This window comes from Oncorhynchus gorbuscha, linkage group LG03 (assembly GCF_021184085.1).
Source record: "Oncorhynchus gorbuscha isolate QuinsamMale2020 ecotype Even-year linkage group LG03, OgorEven_v1.0, whole genome shotgun sequence".
In the NCBI taxonomy this organism is placed as follows: Eukaryota; Metazoa; Chordata; class Actinopteri; order Salmoniformes; family Salmonidae; genus Oncorhynchus; species Oncorhynchus gorbuscha.
The window spans coordinates 60,382,538-60,399,748 of NC_060175.1; the positions used below are offsets into that span (position 1 = coordinate 60,382,538).

General features: G+C 46.2%; 1 protein-coding gene across 1 annotated transcript in view; it reads right to left on the reverse strand.

The window, feature by feature from the left end:
• Positions 1-17,211, reverse strand: part of LOC124031648 (plexin-D1-like) — a 128,575-nt gene that overhangs the window by 70,069 nt on the left and 41,295 nt on the right. Inside the window, exons 8-12 of the mRNA XM_046343145.1 lie at positions 9,815-9,914; positions 8,501-8,599; positions 6,330-6,422; positions 6,072-6,165; positions 5,102-5,259 (exon numbers count right to left, since the gene is read on the reverse strand). Of these exons, the coding sequence (XP_046199101.1) occupies positions 5,102-5,259; positions 6,072-6,165; positions 6,330-6,422; positions 8,501-8,599; positions 9,815-9,914 (544 nt within the window). The remainder of the gene's footprint in view (positions 1-5,101; positions 5,260-6,071; positions 6,166-6,329; positions 6,423-8,500; positions 8,600-9,814; positions 9,915-17,211) is intronic.

A 17,211-nucleotide genomic window follows, 5' to 3' on the forward strand; every position in this document is an offset into this window, starting at 1 on the left:
CAAAAATGGTAATATCTTATGTTTCACGGAATCGTGGCTGAATGATGACATGGATATTCAGCTAAAGGGATATACGCTGCACCGGCATGATAGAACAGCACACTCAGTAAGATGAGAGGGGGTGGTCTGTGCATATTTGTAAACAACAGCTGGGGTACGAAATCTGATTTTGCTCGCCTGAAGTAGAGTATCTTGTCATAAAATACAGACCACACCATTTGCCTAGAGAGTTTTCAGCTACACTTTTCGTGGCTGTTTATTTACAACCACAGACAGATGCTGGCACTAAAACCGCATTCAGTCAGCTGTACAAGCAAATAAGCAAAAAGGAAAACGCTCACCCAGAGGCGGTGCTTCTAGTGGCTGGAGACTTTATTGCAGGGAAACTGAAATCAGTTCTACTAAATTTCTATCAACATGTTAAATGTGAAACCAGAGGGAATTTGTTTTATAGATCACCTGTACTCCACACACAGAGACGCCTACAAAGCTCTCCCTCGCCCTCCATTTGTTAAATCCAACCACAATTCTATCCTGATTCCTGCTTACAAGCAAAAATTAAAGCAGGGAGCACCAGTGACTCGGTCTATAAAAAAGTGGTCAGATGAAGCAGATGTTAAACTACAGGACTATTTTGCTATCACAGTGGAACATGTTCTGGGTTTCTTCCGATGGCATTGAGGAGTACACCACATCAGTTACTGGCTTTATCAATAAATGCATCAATGACATCGTCCCCAAGTGATTGTACGTACATATCCCAACAAGAAGCCATGGATTACATGCAACATTCGCACTGAGCTAAAGGGTAGAGCTGCCGTTTTCAAGGTGCAGGACTCGGAAGCTTATGAGAAATCCTGCTAAACCCTCCGACGAACCATCAAACAGGAAAAGCGTCAATACAGGGCTAATATTGAATCGTACTACACCGGCTACGACGCTCGTCTTATGTGGCAGGGCTTGCAAACTATTACAGACTACAAAGGAAGCACAGCCGTGAGCTGCCCAGTAACACGTGCCTACCAGAGGAGCTAAATCACTTCTACGCTCGCGTCGAGGCAAGCAACACTGAGGCATGCATGAGAGAATCTGCTGTTCCCGATGACTGTGTGATCACGCTTTCTGTAGCCGACGTAAGTGAGATCTATAAAACAGGTCAACATTCACAGGGCTGCCCAGACGGATTACCAGGATGTGTGCTCCGGGCATGTGCTGACCAACTGGCAGGTGTCTTCACTGACATTTTCAACATGTCCCTGATTGAGTCTGTATTACCAACATGTTTCGAGCAAACCACCCCTGTGCCCAAGAACACGAAGGCAACCTGCCTAAATAACTACAGACCTGTAGCAGTCACATCCGTAGACAGGAAGTGCTTTGAAAGGCTGGTAATGGCTCAAATCAACATCATTATCCCATAAACCCTAAACCCACTCCAATTTGCATACCGCCCAAACAGATCCACAGTTGATGCAATCTCTATTGCATTCTACACTGCCTTTTCCCACTTGGACAAAAGGAACACCTACGTGAGAATGCTAATCATTGACCACAGCTCAGCGTTCAACACCATAGTACCCTCAAAGCTCATCACTAAGCTAAGAATCCTGGGACTAAACAGCTCCCTCTGCAACTGGATCCTGGACTTCCTGACGGGCCGCCTCCAGGTGGTGAGGGTAGGTAGCAACACATCTGCCACGCTGATCCTCAACACTGGGGCCCTCAGGGGTGCGTGCTCAGTCCCCTCCTGTACTCCCTGTTCACTCACAACTGCATGGCCAGGCACCACTACAACACCATCATTAAGTTTGCAGATGACACAACAGTGATAGGCCTGATCACCGACAACGACGAGGCAGCCTACCGGGAGGAGGTCAGAGACCTGGCTGGGTGGTGCCAGAATAACAACCTATCCCTCAACATAACCAAGCCTAAGGAGATGATTGTGGACTACAGGAAAAGGATGACCGAGCACACCCCCATTCTCATCAATGGGGCTGTAGTGGAGCAGGTTGAGAGCTTCAAGTTCCTTAGTGTCCAAATCAGCAATAAACTAGAATGGTCCAAACACACCAAGACAGCCGTGAAGAGGGCACGACAAAGCCTATTCCCCCTCAGGAAACTAAAAAGATTTGGCATGGGTTGTGAGATCATCAAAAGGTTCTACAGCTGCAACATGTAGATATCCAACGATTAGTTTAATAGCCCGGTTACTGTAGGTGAGATAATCCCTCCCAATTTGCAATTTAGTTGATGCTTAAGTACTCTAAAGTTTTACAGAGTAACTGCTCATCAACATCTTCATGCTTTCGTTCATAAAATAACAATAAAAAACTCAAAATGCAGATGTTTATTTCAACTACAGTACAGTACACACCAGCTCCACGACCATGGGTAAAACCTTGCTGGGATGATAAGATCAATGTATTTGTTGCAATGTTGTATCATCAGTTTCTCAAGCCAAAACGTCTTGATGGCCTTCACCAGTTCATCTTTGTTTGTAGGTTTGGCAGAGTTACGGATTAATTTTTCAGAATAAAGTAGGCTAATGAAGGCAATAAATGGTTGCTTACTGGAACACCCAAAGTCATCCAATTGTTATAATAGGATTTGAAGAAACAGCCTAACCCCGTGTGGTGAACTATTTCACCACCATTTCATAATGCTCTGAGAGAAGCATGGGACTAGTCTTGATAAATACATTTTTATTTTCACAAAATCTCCATTTGGGTATTGGTTAGCCTACAATTAGGGTGTGGAAATGACATCCGATCCTCGTTTGCTAAGTCAAACGACACCGCTGGTTCTGCTCACACTGCCCTACCCTGTGCTCTGACCTCTTTCTCCCCTCTCTCTCCAGATGAAATCTTGCGTCTTGTGACGGCTGGCCGCCCAACAACCTGCCCGCTTGACCCTATCCCCTCCTCTCTTCTCCAGACCATTTCCGGAGACCTTCTCCCTTACCTCACCTCGCTCATCAACTCATCCCTGACCGCTGGCTACGTCCCTTCCGTCTTCAAGAGATTGAGAGTTGCACCCCTTCTGAAAAAACCTACACTCGATCCCTCCGATGTCAACAACTACAGACCAGTATCCCTTCTTTCTTTTCTCTCCAAAACTCTTGAACGTGCCGTCCTTGGCCAGCTCTCCCGCTATCTCTCTCTGAATGACCTTCTTGATCCAAATCAGTCAGGTTTCAAGACTAGTCATTCAACTGAGACTGCTCTTCTCTGTATCACGGAGGCGCTCCGCACTGCTAAAGCTAACTCTCTCTCCTCTGCTCTCATCCTTCTAGACCTATCGGCTGCCTTCAATACTGTGAACGATCAGATCCTCCTCTCCACCCTCTCCGAGTTGGGCATCTCCGGCGCGACCCACGCTTGGATTGCGTCCTACCTGACAGGTCGCTCCTACCAGGTGGCGTGGCGAGAATCTGTCTCCTCACCACGCGCTCTCACCACTGGTGTCCCCCAGGGCTCTGTTCTAGGCCCTCTCCTATTCTCGCTATACACCAAGTCACTTGGCTCTGTCATAACCTCACATGGTCTCTCCTATCATTGCTATGCAGACGACACACAATTAATCTTCTCCTTTCCCCCCTTCTGATGACCAGGTGGCGAATCGCATCTCTGCATGTCTGGCAGACATATCAGTGTGGATGACGGATCACCACCTCAAGCTGAACCTCGGCAAGACGGAGCTGCTCTTCCTCCCGGGGAAGGACTACCCGTTCCATGATCTCGCCATCACGGTTGACAACTCCATTGTGTCCTCCTCCCAGAGCGCTAAGAACCTTGGCGTGATCCTGGACAACACCCTGTCGTTCTCAACTAACATCAAGGCGGTGGCCTGTTCCTGTAGGTTCATGCTCTACAACATCCGCAGAGTACGACCCTGCCTCACACTGGAAGCGCCGCAGGTCCTAATCCAGGCACTTGTCATCTCACGTCTGGATTACTGCAACTCGCTGTTGGCTGGGCTCCCTGCCTGTGCCATTAAACCCCTACAACTCATCCAGAATGCCGCAGCCCGTCTGGTGTTCAACCTTCCCAAGTTCTCTCACGTCACCCCGCTCCGCCGCTCTCTCCACTGGCTTCCAGTTGAAGCTCGCATCAGCTACAAGACCATGGTGCTTGCCTACGGAGCTGTGAGGGGAACGGCACCTCAGTACCTCCAGGCTCTGATCAGGCCCTACACCCAAACAAGGGCACTGCGTTCATCCACCTCTGGCCTGCTCGCCTCCCTACCACTGAGGAAGTACAGTTCCCGCTCAGCCCAGTCAAAACTGTTCGCTGCTCTGGCCCCCCAATGGTGGAACAAACTCCCTCACGGCGCCAGGACAGCGGAGTCAATCACCACCTTCCGGAGACACCTGAAACCCCACCTCTTTAAGGAATACCTAGGATAGGATAAGTAATCCTTCTCACCCCCCTTTAAGATTTAGATGCACTATTGTAAAGTGACTGTTCTACTGGATGTCATAAGGTGAATGCACCAATTTGTAAGTCGCTCTGGATAAGAGCGTCTGCTAAATGACTTAAATGTAAATGTAAATGTGAAATGTTAGGATCATTTTGCTCTTGGTCAGCCTACTCCCGACCGGTCACGTTGTACAGTGCCATATTGTCCTAACGGAAACCCTCAGGGTTTTGTTTTTCGTCACCATAATCTTAATCCAATGAATTAAGATACATTTCTTAAATCAATCCCATATACTATGTTCTCACAAAAAAAGGTACAGCCAATATTAAAAACTGTCAAATGCGTCTCAAAGATGCCCTCTGGTGGTCAAACTAGCACTAACTAGCATTAATGGCAACAATGGCTGACACTAAATAAAGTACCATAGAATTCTGCGGCAGCCCGCAAGGTGTGCTGCAGGATGACACAACTTTAAAGGTTGAACCACTGTACACTAGAGTATAGGTTCAGTCTTATGGATCTCGCCGATGGGACATGATGTGTGTGTGTGTGTGTGTGTGTGTGTGTGTGTGTGTGTGTGTGTGTGTGTGTGTGTGTGTGTGTGTGTGTGTGTGTGTGTGTGTGTGTGTGTGTGTGTGTGTGTGTGTGTGTGTGTGTGTGTGTGTGTGTATATTCCTACCTTGGTGATCTCGGGGTCAGGACACTGGCTATTCATATACTGGCAGTCATTCCTGGGTCTACAGCTGTTGTCACACCAGCCACACAGATGTCCCAGGTTCTCACGTCCCCAACACTGAGAACAGTCCCCATTGCCCACCCCACAGTTATACACCTCCACTGAGAGTGAAAGAGGGGGAGGGAGGGGGAGAGAGCTTTATTATTACAATACAGCATGCTAGCAACATACAGGCTACATCACGTAACTGTATGGGCTGAATATATTATACTGAGCCTATGTCAGATGCTTTGGATAAAAAAATATTTTCAACATAATAGAAATAAACCCAGAAACACTGAGAGGAAAGACATATGAACAGAAAGAAAGAGAAACAGATGAGCATGCCTATGTTCCAGCACCTCCCATAGAGAAATCATGTGCGCTTGTGTGTGTGTTTGATGACTGAGCACGGTATGAAGCATCAATCTTGTAATAAAGTATGCCGTTTTTCTGGCTGTGGGCCAGGGCTGTTCTTCTGCTCTAAGGGCTCACATGGTAAACACATGGCCTGTTAACTTTGAGAATATACTGGCATCTGGGAGTGTGTGTGTGTGTGTGTGTGTGTGTGTGTGTGTGTGTGTGTGTGTGTGTGTGTGTGTGTGTGTGTGTGTGTGTGTGTGTGTGTGTGTGTGTGTGTGTGTGTGTGTGTGTGTGTGTGGTTTTACTATCCTTGAGGGTAACAGAAGTCCTCGCAAAGATAGCAAAACAGAGATCATTCGGGTCCCCACAAGGAAAGAGACTATTTTAGGGTTTTTATTTAGGGTTAGGTTTAGAATACGTGTTAGGTTTAGGAGATAGGGTTAGGTTCAGGGTTAGGGGTTTGGTGTTAGGGTTAAGTTTAGGGAAAATAAGATTTTGAATGGGAATAAATGTTTTGGTCCACACAAGGATATTAAGACAAATGTGTGTGTGTGCGTGCATGCGATCATACCTGTCACGGGTTTAGGGCTGTCAATGTATTTGTCCAGGTGTCCCTTTCTACGCAGACTGAGCTGAAACACCTGACTCTTCTCCACAGTGGTTAGCTATATGGTAAGAGAGACAAACCCGCTGATCGGCCATTTCACCATACACTACCAGTAAGCATGGCTTCAATGGGCCATACACTAAACAGCTTATTTCTTATTGGCCCTTTACAAAGATTGTGTTGCGTGACAGCTACTCTTGGAACATGATTGGTTGTACTCACCGTCACTCCACTGCACTTGACCCCTGAGCTGTCCTCCAGCCATCGGGAATCATACCGCTGCTTGTTCCCAAAGTCACACTCTAGCTCCTCCCCCTAAGGAACAAAACAATACAGCCATGTCGTCATGACAATGACATTTAATTTATAAACCAATCAGAGGGGAGGCACAGTCTGACATCACCCAGGGAAACAGGGTTTATGGGGACACATTTTGGGATACTGTATATTACCTTTACACATCTTGTTATGTCTTTACTTTCTTCATCCTAGCTAGTCCTGTAGCTTAGATGCCAATCTGTTTCTGCTTCAGCCAATTGATTTGGAAATGTCATGCCAAACATTGGCAAGAGAACATTGTCAAGAAAGCGACAAGTTAGATAAGTAACAGCCTGGCATCCAGAAAACTCCATATTTTCACAATAGTTTGTTTTGGAGCTACAAATAGTGTCTCTTTATTCAGAGTGTGCACTTCTTCTAGTTCCATTTCGTTTAGTTGAGCTAACATACCTATTAGTCGATCAGGGCTAATGTTAATTGGTTCATGAATGTACATGCACTATGTAGGGAATAGAGTGTCATACGAGAAACAATAACAAGGACCTGGCTGGGAGAGAACTCTGTCCTCCTGAATAGTTGGTAACCATTGACAACCCTGGGAGGGGAGGAATGCAAAACATCTAAATAGCCCAGGATAATTGTCCCTGCCAGGCAGAATTTAGAATCCATTAATAATTCATCATATTCATCAAAATCTGGACAGTAAAAGTCCCCTACCTCAGCAACTCATCTGGGATGCAGAGGGGTTTACTATGAATTCACATTTCAACCAAAACATCAGGAGATACGACCACACAATTTGTGTGTAATAGTGTACACGTCAGGAAGAGAAGTGCAGTCAATCTACTCAAAGTGCTTGTAGTCAGTCATAAGGTATGTATGAACAGTTACATATGGATTGATTTAACATGTTATAATAGGCCAGAATAAATCACTCGGTCTCCCGAGTGGCACAGCAGTGTAAGGCACTGCATCTCAGTGCAAGAGGCTTCACTACAGTGCCTGGTTCAAATCCAGGATGTATCACATCTGGCCATGATTGGGAGTCCCATAGGGCGGTGCACAATTGGCCCAGCGTCATCCGTGTTTGGCTGGGGTAGGCAGTCATTGTAAATAAGAATTTGTTTTTAACTGACTTGCTAAATAAAGGCAAAAAAAGTATATGACTGTGATGCTTTGAACTGTAAAACATTTACCCTTTCACGTTACATTTTTCATGTTCCTTCTGCTTTCGACTACGTTTCCCTGATTCATAAAGATCTTCTCTGAATAGTCATTGCGTTCTTTGTCCCAGATCGACTACATGCCAATTTGAGGCATAGAGCCATGTTTAAACAAGCTAGATAATAGCAAGGTCAAGCTAGTTTGGTCTTCCCACTGTAGTATGAGACCTCCTTTTCTATACTTTACAACACATATACATCTGACTCACAGCAAAGCTGTTCAAACAACTGAAATGAAATAATAACAGCTATCAAAGGTTAATTATATCTATGCCAATAAACTGTGTGTGTGTGTGTGCATGTGTGTGTTTTTGTGGGTATGTGTGACTAACTGTCTGTTGCCATAGAAACCCAGTCAGAGAGTGTGTGAAAGGGCACAGGGTTATGGTTATGACTGACCAGACTTGGCAACTAGTCAGAGATGGAATGTCACAAGCTAACAGATTCAGACCCTCATCACTTTTTTCCTCCAATAAATTGAGGTTAGGAATTGGGATATACAGATTGATCTGAGATCAGTGTCTGAAGGTAAAAAGTGCCTAAAAGTGAAAAGATAGGGCAAATAGTACTAAAGATTGCTATGTGTTCTTTGAATGTCTCCATATGTCTGTGAATGCCTGAATATCTAATGAGAGATAAGATATCAGAGAACCTGGTGGGAACAGACAGCTAAAACGTGTTTCAAATAAGTGAGGAGATAAAGCCATTCATCATTCTGATTCTAACCTGTTCATTGCAGTCACTGCAGATGTCTCAGTTCATTCCCAAAGAGCAAACACTGAGGGGTTCACTATCATTCCCACGAATCTCCCTCTAAGAGCCTGAATCACTTCACTCCTATATTGTACCACATTTAGTATAGTATCTAACAGGGGCTACTGTATATTGTACCTGTACCACGTTGTCTAGGAACAGGGTGAAGTTCTGGGTCATCCCCGAGGGTGAAGGTGCAACATTCTCTGCCACAAGACTTGGACAGAAAGTAGCATTCTGGGGGACAGGAAGTGACACACACACTCAGGGGTTAAAAAAACAATGGTTCCCCTGCAGACATCCGCTTCCAAAAATACCTGTCCTGTTTATGTTGCTGAGAGGAAGGAGGAGGAAATTAGAGGGTGAAGCTCTGCTCTGCTCAGAGTGAAACAACAGCCTAAAATGGACAGGTGGTGAGGGATTAGAAAAACAGGCCCACCGGAAGGCAAAGATGGCGGAATAATGGCAGGATGGGGCTCAACACAGAAAACCAGACAAATGTTATGTCCAGCTAACAGACTAACAGAGCCAAGCTCACTCTGACTCACCTAATCACACGCCTTCAGAGTACACCCGTTTCTATGGACTCGATCAGACTGTGTGTGGGGATCCAAACAGTGGCAGGGCAACTTTGCTTCTCTAACACCAACGGCAGTATGAGAGAGGGGTGGCTGGCTGTACCACAGCAGTGATGCTGTCAGAACCTCGGTATGCTCAGAGGAGGTGAGTAGTGTGTCCAAGGGGTTGTGATAGCTTCAATGAACATAACGAGCATTTCCTGCCGTAACATAACAATACTTAAAGGGTTTGCTGTTCTCACAACAATTAAAGTTTGACTGAGATTTTTATATCTCAAGAGGTTTTATATTGAGATCAGTCCTCCATGCCAGATTTGGACCATTTTAAAAACATCATTACTAACAAACATTTTCAGATGAAAGCAGCTCCCACTCTGGCACCATACACACTAACTATACACCAGGGCACCATTATACAGCACTGTACAGTAGACAGGAAAAATGGTGAAACAGTGAGCCTATTCTTCACTCTGGTTACAGAGGGCCTATCAAAAGCCACCACCATGAAGAACTGGGAGAGAGAGCCCTGAGAAGGTCAGAGAGGCTTTAACATGGCCCATTATCTCGTTAGGAGTCTGTTAACCATGTCTCCCTGTGTTTTATGGGCTGTTTCAAAAATGGCTGACAACAGTAAGACAGCTTTAACCTGGTATGACTGGCCGGAATGTTACATGAGGCCAAATCAGAATGGACTGAGATCATCATAGGAGCTTCTGATTGGTTGCCATTGATCTAGGGTTTAATTTGACATTTTCCCCGCTAATGTTTAAGGTTAGGACTAGTGGAGAATGGATCCTCGATCTGTAACTAATAGAGCTACTTCTAAACTAGCCAGTGATTCTGACTGGAGTGGTTTAACAGAGGGCTAACTCACCTCTAGCAGGCTATGTTTGGAGTCGTCTTTAGAGGAGAGGCAAGAGTGGCTGTCCTGGTCCCAGTAACACCTCCACCTGGTGCTCAGACAGCTGATACATCTGACACACAGGAGAATACACATAAATAAAGGTTAGACCAGCGTTTCCCAAACTCAGTCCTCCGGACCCCAAGGGGTGCACATTTTTTTTTTTTGCCGTAGCACTACACAGCTGATTCAAATAATCAACTAATCATCCAGCTTTGATTATTTTAATCTGCTGGCCAAACACACACACAGTGGACGAAGCAACATGCAAGGTTAAACAGGGTTACACTGGCTACGAGAGAAGATACTAAACATCGAGTTCCACTATTCACGAGGAGCTCTGTAAAGGCAGGAATCCCTGACAGAGCTGTGTGCATGCGTGTGTGTGTTTTCCCAGATAGCAGCCCAAATAAGAGCACCTCCACTGTGTGTCACATTATTGCCTGTGGGTGGAAGACAGATGTCCCCACACCAGGAGTGATAGCGCCTTCAGTGATACCCTGTCTGTCTCGTAACAACCATGGGAGAAGGGGTGCCAGCTTGCCATTTAAGAGAGGGGAGATGAAGGGGTTTGCAGGAACGTGATTTGCTGGGTGTGTGTGGGAGAGGGTGATTAGAAGCAGACAACCCACTCCAGGGACTCTTATCAGGCAGCTTTTTTGTTTTAGCTAAATTACTCTCACTCACAAACACATACACAGAAACACACACCCCCGCTCTCCCTCTCTCACACTGCTCGTCATATAGAGTCATCCTGAAAACCCACCCCTGACCCTCACACACTGAACACACAGATGAGCTCTTACTCTCAGGTCTCTCAGTGAGCACTGAGGTTCAACACACACTCTTAGTCTCTGTCAAGGAGAAAGCTGTTAGGGAGAATCAGGGGCTCAACTTTCACTGGGGACGGGGGATGGGGAAATTTTTATTTTTGTCTCCCCCCAGTTTTAGCATTGCACTGTGATACAAAAAAAGTGGCAATGGTGTGCTTTAGGACCTTGCGGACACCACAGATCATGCGGACAAGTGAGTGACCAGCACAGTGCTACTGTCTGCAGCGACTCACTTTGTGTGTTGCCCCTTTTTTTCAGAGTTGTAAAGGCAAGCAGAGCAGAAACGGGTTACTCTTTAATTGACTGATTTAGCTGTCGAGGTAACTGTTGATTAGACTAAAAGGAAAAAATTATTTATTACCAGTGCTGAGCTAGTAGTGTAACTAACATGTAACGTTAACTAATGTTCAATCCCCTCTCGACTGAAATTCTGTCTGAAGAGAATGAACTAGCAAGTAGCTACCACAGCCGGTTCAGCTCTAGCCTCTAGCTATCTGTCAGATAGCAATATCTAACAGCTGTTGTGTGTATGGAAATGTTTTTGTCCCGTTTCAACAGAAGTAAATTAACTTGGCTAGTTTTCGGGCAGTACCATAAGAGCTAGCCAAAAGTTGGCTAACATTAGCTAGCTTGCTGACTAACTTTTTATTATTTTTGCCTCAATCACACTAGACCTGAGTCAAACAATGAAACCAGTGGCCAAACGATTGAAGACGAATATACTGACATTTTTTGACAGCGCAATGTGAGTTTTTATTAGAGTCAGTATAGCAATGTAACGTTATTGATCTGTCAGTTTCCTTATCTCTACAGGCTACTCTGTCATGGTGCACAGTCAGTACACAGCACAATATTGATGAAGATGAATGGATACAGATATGTTTGAATGCCCAGTCATGTTCATATCATCTCAGACATAAATTACTGCACTTTAAGATCATCCATAGAGCATCCTATATGCCAATGAAACTGAATATCATGCCCTCAGAAATGTAATTAGTCTGCTGGAAGTGTAAAACACAAAGGGGGACATATTTGCATATGTTATGATCTTGTGAAGGCTGGCTGAATTCGGGCAAAGAGTATGATTTGATTTATTAGATTCACTAGATTTGATTTATTTATTTTACCTCAGCAGGTCTACAGATTCTTCTCCCTGTTTTTGTTTGCTTGGAAATGTTGATACTGGAGACTGTTATAAGAAGAAACTATGTAACCTAGCATTTATAGTGGCTAAGAAATGCATTGCCATTAATCAGAAGGCTGGTTATAATAATAATATATGCCATTTAGCAGACGCTTTTATCCAAAGCGACTTACAGTCATGTGCGCATACATTCTACGTATGGGTGGTCCCGGGGATCGAACCCACTACCCTGGCGTTACAAGCGCCATGCTCTACCAACTGAGTTATCCTACCACAACTTCAGAATGAATGGCAGAAATGTCAAATTGTGTATCAATATATTTGATTTATTACAAGAATAAGGGTATACTTGTAACGAAGTTCGTCTGTTGTTTGAAGAGAGTCAGACCGAAATGCAGCGTGTAGGTTACTCATGACTTTTAATGAAGATAATGCGGTACATGAAATAACTGAAAATACAAAAACAACAAACGAGAGAAACTAATTACAGCCTATATGGTGACTAACACAGAGACAGGTACAATCACCCACGAAATACAACGCGCACTCAGGCTACCTAAATACGGTTCCCAATCCGAGACAACGAGAATCAGCTGACTCCAATTAGGAATCGCCTCAGGCAGCCAAGCCTAACTAGACACACCCCTAATAATACACACTCCCAATTAATACAAACCCCAATACGAAATACAACATATAAACCCATGTCACACCCTGGCCTACCCAAACATATAACAAAAACACAAGATACAATGACCAAGGCGTGACAGAACCCCCCCCCCCTAAGGTGCGGACTCCGGGACGCACCTCAAGAGCATAGGGAGGGTCCGGGTGGGCGTCTGTCCATGGTGGCGGTTCTGGCTCGGGACGTGGACCCCACTCCATAAATGTCCTAGTTCCTCCCCTTCGCGTCCTAGGATAATCCACCTTCTCCGCCGACCATGGCCTAATAGTACTCACCCTGAGGACTATAATCCACATAACTGAGGGGCAGCTCGGGACAGAGGGGCAGCTCGGGACAGAGGGGCAGCTCGGGACAGAGGGGCAGCTCGGGACAGAGGGGCAGCTCGGGACAGAGGGGCAGCTCGAGACAGAGGGGCAGCTCGGGACAGAGGGGCAGCTCGAGACAGAGGGGCAGCTCGGGACAGAGGGGCAGCTCAGGACAGAGGGGCAGCTCGTGACAGAGGGGCAATTCAGGATAGAGGGGCATCTCAGGACAGCAGGGCAGCTCAGGACAGAGGGGCATCTCAGGACAGAGGGGCAGCCCGGGACAGAGGGGCAGCCCGGGACCGAAGCAGCCCAGTACTGAGGGGAAGCCCGGTACTGAGAGGGAGCCCAGTACAGAGAGGAAGCCTAGTACTGAAAGGATGCTCAGTACTGAGAGGAAGCTCAGGCAGGTAGTAGGCTCCGGTAAATCCTGGCTGGCTGGTGGACCTGGATGATTCAGGTTGTCTGGCCGATCTAGAAGATCTTGGCAGACTGGCACTTCTGGCGGATCCTGGCAGACTGGCACTTCTGGCAGATCCTGGTAGACTGGTGACGCTGGGCCGACTGGCGGCGCTGGGCAGACAGGAGACTCCGGCAGCGCAGGAGAGGAGAAAGGCTCTGGCTGCGCTGAACAGACGGGAGACTCCAACAGTGCAGGAGAGGAGAAAAGCTCTGGCTGCGCTGAACAGGCGAGGCGCACTGGACGCGCTGGGCCGACTGGTAGCACTGGTGGCGCTGGACAGACAGGAGACTCCGGCAGCGCAGGAGAGGAGAAAGGCTCTGGCTGCGCTGAACAGGCTGGAGACTCCGATAGCACAGGAGGGGAGAAAAGCACTGGCTGTGCTGAACAGGCGATGCGCACTGGACGCGCTGGGCTGACTGGGAGCACTGGTGGCGCTGGACAGACAGGAGACTCCGGCAGCACAGGAGAGGAGAAAGGCTCTGGCTGCGCTAAACAGGCGGGAGACTCCGATAGCGCAGGAGAGGAGAACAGCTCTGGTTGCGCTAAACAAGCGGGAGACTCCGGCAGCGCAGGAGGGGAGAAAAGCACTGGCTGCGCTGAACAGGCGAGGCGCACTGGAGGCCTGGTGCGTGGTGCTGGAACTGGTGGTACTGGCGCGAGGACACGCACAGGAAGCCTGGTGCGGGGAGCTGCTACCGGAGGACTGGTGTGTAGAGGTGGCTCTGGATAGACCGGACCGTGCAGGCGCACTGGAGCTCTTGAGCACCGAGCCTGCCCAAGCTTACCTGGCTCGATGCCCACTCTAGCCCGGCCAATAGGAAGGGCTGGTATGTGTCGCAGCTGGCTCTGCACCCGCACTGGAAACACCGTGCGCTCCATAGCATAACACGGTGCCTGCCCGGTCTCTCTAGCCCAACGGTGAGCACAGGGAGTATGCGCAGGTTTCCTACCTGGCATAACTATTCTCCCTTTTAGCTCCCCCCCAATATTTTTTTTTGGGGTGACTTTCCGGTTTCCAACCGCGTCGCCGTGCTGCCTCCTCATACATGCGCCTCTCCGCTTTAGCTGCCTCTATTTCCTCCTTGGGACGGCAATATTCTCCCGGCTGCGCCCAGGGTCCTTTACCGTCTAATTCCTCCTCCCATGTCCAAATCACCAAATGATGCAGTCTCTCCCATTGCAACTGCTCTTCACGATTAACAGGGAGAGTAGGCTCAGGTCTGATTCCTGACTCAGCCACTCTCTCTCTGCGCTTTCCCCGTTACCTTCGGTTTTCGCTCTGTATAACCGTGCTTTCCTTTTCGATTCCATACGTGTATAGCCCTCTTCGCATTGCTGTAGGGAATCCCAGGCGGGCTCCTGCACTCGCTCTGTGTCGGCCGCCCACCTGTCGATTTCTTCCCACGTCGTATAATCTCTGCTTCTGCCGTCCATATCGTCCTCCTTTAGATCCTGCCAGTTCACACGCTGCTCGGTCTGTGAATGGTGGTGGGTGATTCTGTAACAAAGTTCGTCTGTTGTTTGAAGAGAGTCAGACCGAAATGCAGCGTGTAGGTTACTCATGACTTTTAATGAAGATAATGCGGTACATGAAATAACTGAAAATACAAAAACAACAAACGAGAGAAACTAATTACAGCCTATCTGGTGACTAACACAGAGACAGGTACAATCACCCACGAAATACAACGCGCACTCAGGCTACCTAAATACGGTTCCCAATCCGAGACAACGAGAATCAGCTGACTCCAATTAGGAATCGCCTCAGGCAGCCAAGCCTAACTAGACACACCCCTAATAATACACACTCCCAATTAATACAAACCCCAATACGAAATACAACATATAAACCCATGTCACACCCTGGCCTACCCAAACATATAACAAAAACACAAGATACAATGACCAAGGCGTGACAATACTGTGCAACTTTCATAAGGTCTGGGTGCCTGTTTGACAGAAGGGGTCGATATTGAAAACATTCAATTATTTTTGTCGTACAGTCGCAAATAAAACAATTATTTTCATGGCACATGAGACACCTGTGTGATTTGGCCTGTCTCAGTGGACTAATCCATTGAGGAGGCCCAGTGGTGTAAAGTACTTTAAAGTAAAAAATACTTTAAAGTAGCCTACTACTTATGTAATTTTTTGGGGTGTATCTGTACTTTACTTTGCTATTTATAGTTTTGACAACTTTTACTTTTATTTTACTCCACTAAATTCCTAAAGAAAATAAAGTACTTTTTACACCATAAACATTTCCCCTGACACCCAAAAGTACTTGTTACATTTTAAATGCCTGAGGGCACAGTGTGTTGTGAAATCTGTGAATGTAATTATGTTTTTAAAATGGTATAAACTGCCTTAATTTTGCAGGACCCAGGGATTCATAATAAATACAAATACAAATGCTTAGCAAGACAGGAAAATGGTCCAATTCACACATTTATCAAGAGAACATCCTTGGTATTCCCTGAACATTCCTGCCTCTGATCTGGCAGACTCACTAAACATAAATGCTTTGTTGGTAAATTATTGTCGGAGTGTGCTGCCGGAAATCCGTTAAAAAAAACGTTTAAAAAAATGTATAAGCAATTTCAAATGATTTATACTTTTACTATTGAAAATTAAGTGTATGTAAAACTAAATGCTTTTAGACTTTTACTCAAATAGTATTTTACTGGGTGACCTTCACTTTTACTTCAGTTATTTTCTATTAAGGTATCTTTACTTTTACTCAAGTATGACAATTGGGTACTTTTTCCACCACTGAGGAGGCCGTGGGGATGCCATGGTCCAAGAATATGGGGATTGTGGCTCAGATGCACAAGGCACGTCACCAGAATGTGCTCTCTCCCGCCATTATGTGGGTATTCATGGTTTCATACCTTTTTTTATTTCACCTTTATTTAACCAGGTAGGCAAGTTGAGAACAAGTTCTCATTTGCAACTGCGACCTGGTCAAGATAAAGCAAAGCAGTTCGACACATACAACACAGACTTACACATGGAGTAAACAAACATACAGTCAATAATACAGTTGTGAAAAAAAGTCTATATACAGTATGTGCAAATGAGGTAGGATAAGGGATGTAAAGGCAATAAATAGGCCATGGTAGTGAAGTAATTACAATATAGCAATTAAACACTGCAATGGTAGATGTGCAGAAGATTAATGTGCAAGTAGAGATACTGGAGTGCAAAGGAGTAAGATAATTAAATAAATACAGTTTGGGAATGAGGTAGATTGATGGGCTATGCACAGGTGCAGTGATCTGTGAGCTGCTCTGACAGCTGGTGCTTAAAGCTAGTGAGGGATATATGAGTCTTCAGCTTTAGTGATTTTTGCAGTTCTTTCCCGTCATTGGCAGCAGAGAACTGGAAGGAAAGGCGGCCAAAGGAAGAATTAGCTTTGGGGATGACCAGTAAGATATGCTTGCTGGAGCGCGTGCTGCTATGGTGACCAGTGAGCTGAGATAAGGCGGGGCTTTACCTAGCAGAGACTTGTAGATGACCTGGAGCCAGTGGGTGTGGCGACGACGAGAGCGTACAGGTAGCGTACAGCCAACGAGAGCGTACAGGTAGCAGTGATGGGTAGTATATGAGGCTTTGGTGACAAATCAGATGGCACTGTGATAGACTGCATCCAATTTGTTGAGTAGAGTGTTGTAGGATAGTCAGTTTTACGAGGGTATGTTTGGCAGCATGAGTGAAGGATGCTGAGTGGTGAAATAGGAAGCTAATTCTATATTTCATTTTGGATTTGAGATGCTTAATGTGAGTCTGGAAGGAGAGTTTACAGTCTAAGGTATTTGTAGTTGTCCACATATTCCTAAGTCAGAACCGTCCAGAGTAGTGATGCTGGACGGGCGGGCAGGTGCGGGCATCGATCGGTTGAAGAGCATGCATTTAGTTTTACTTGCATTTAAGAGCAGTT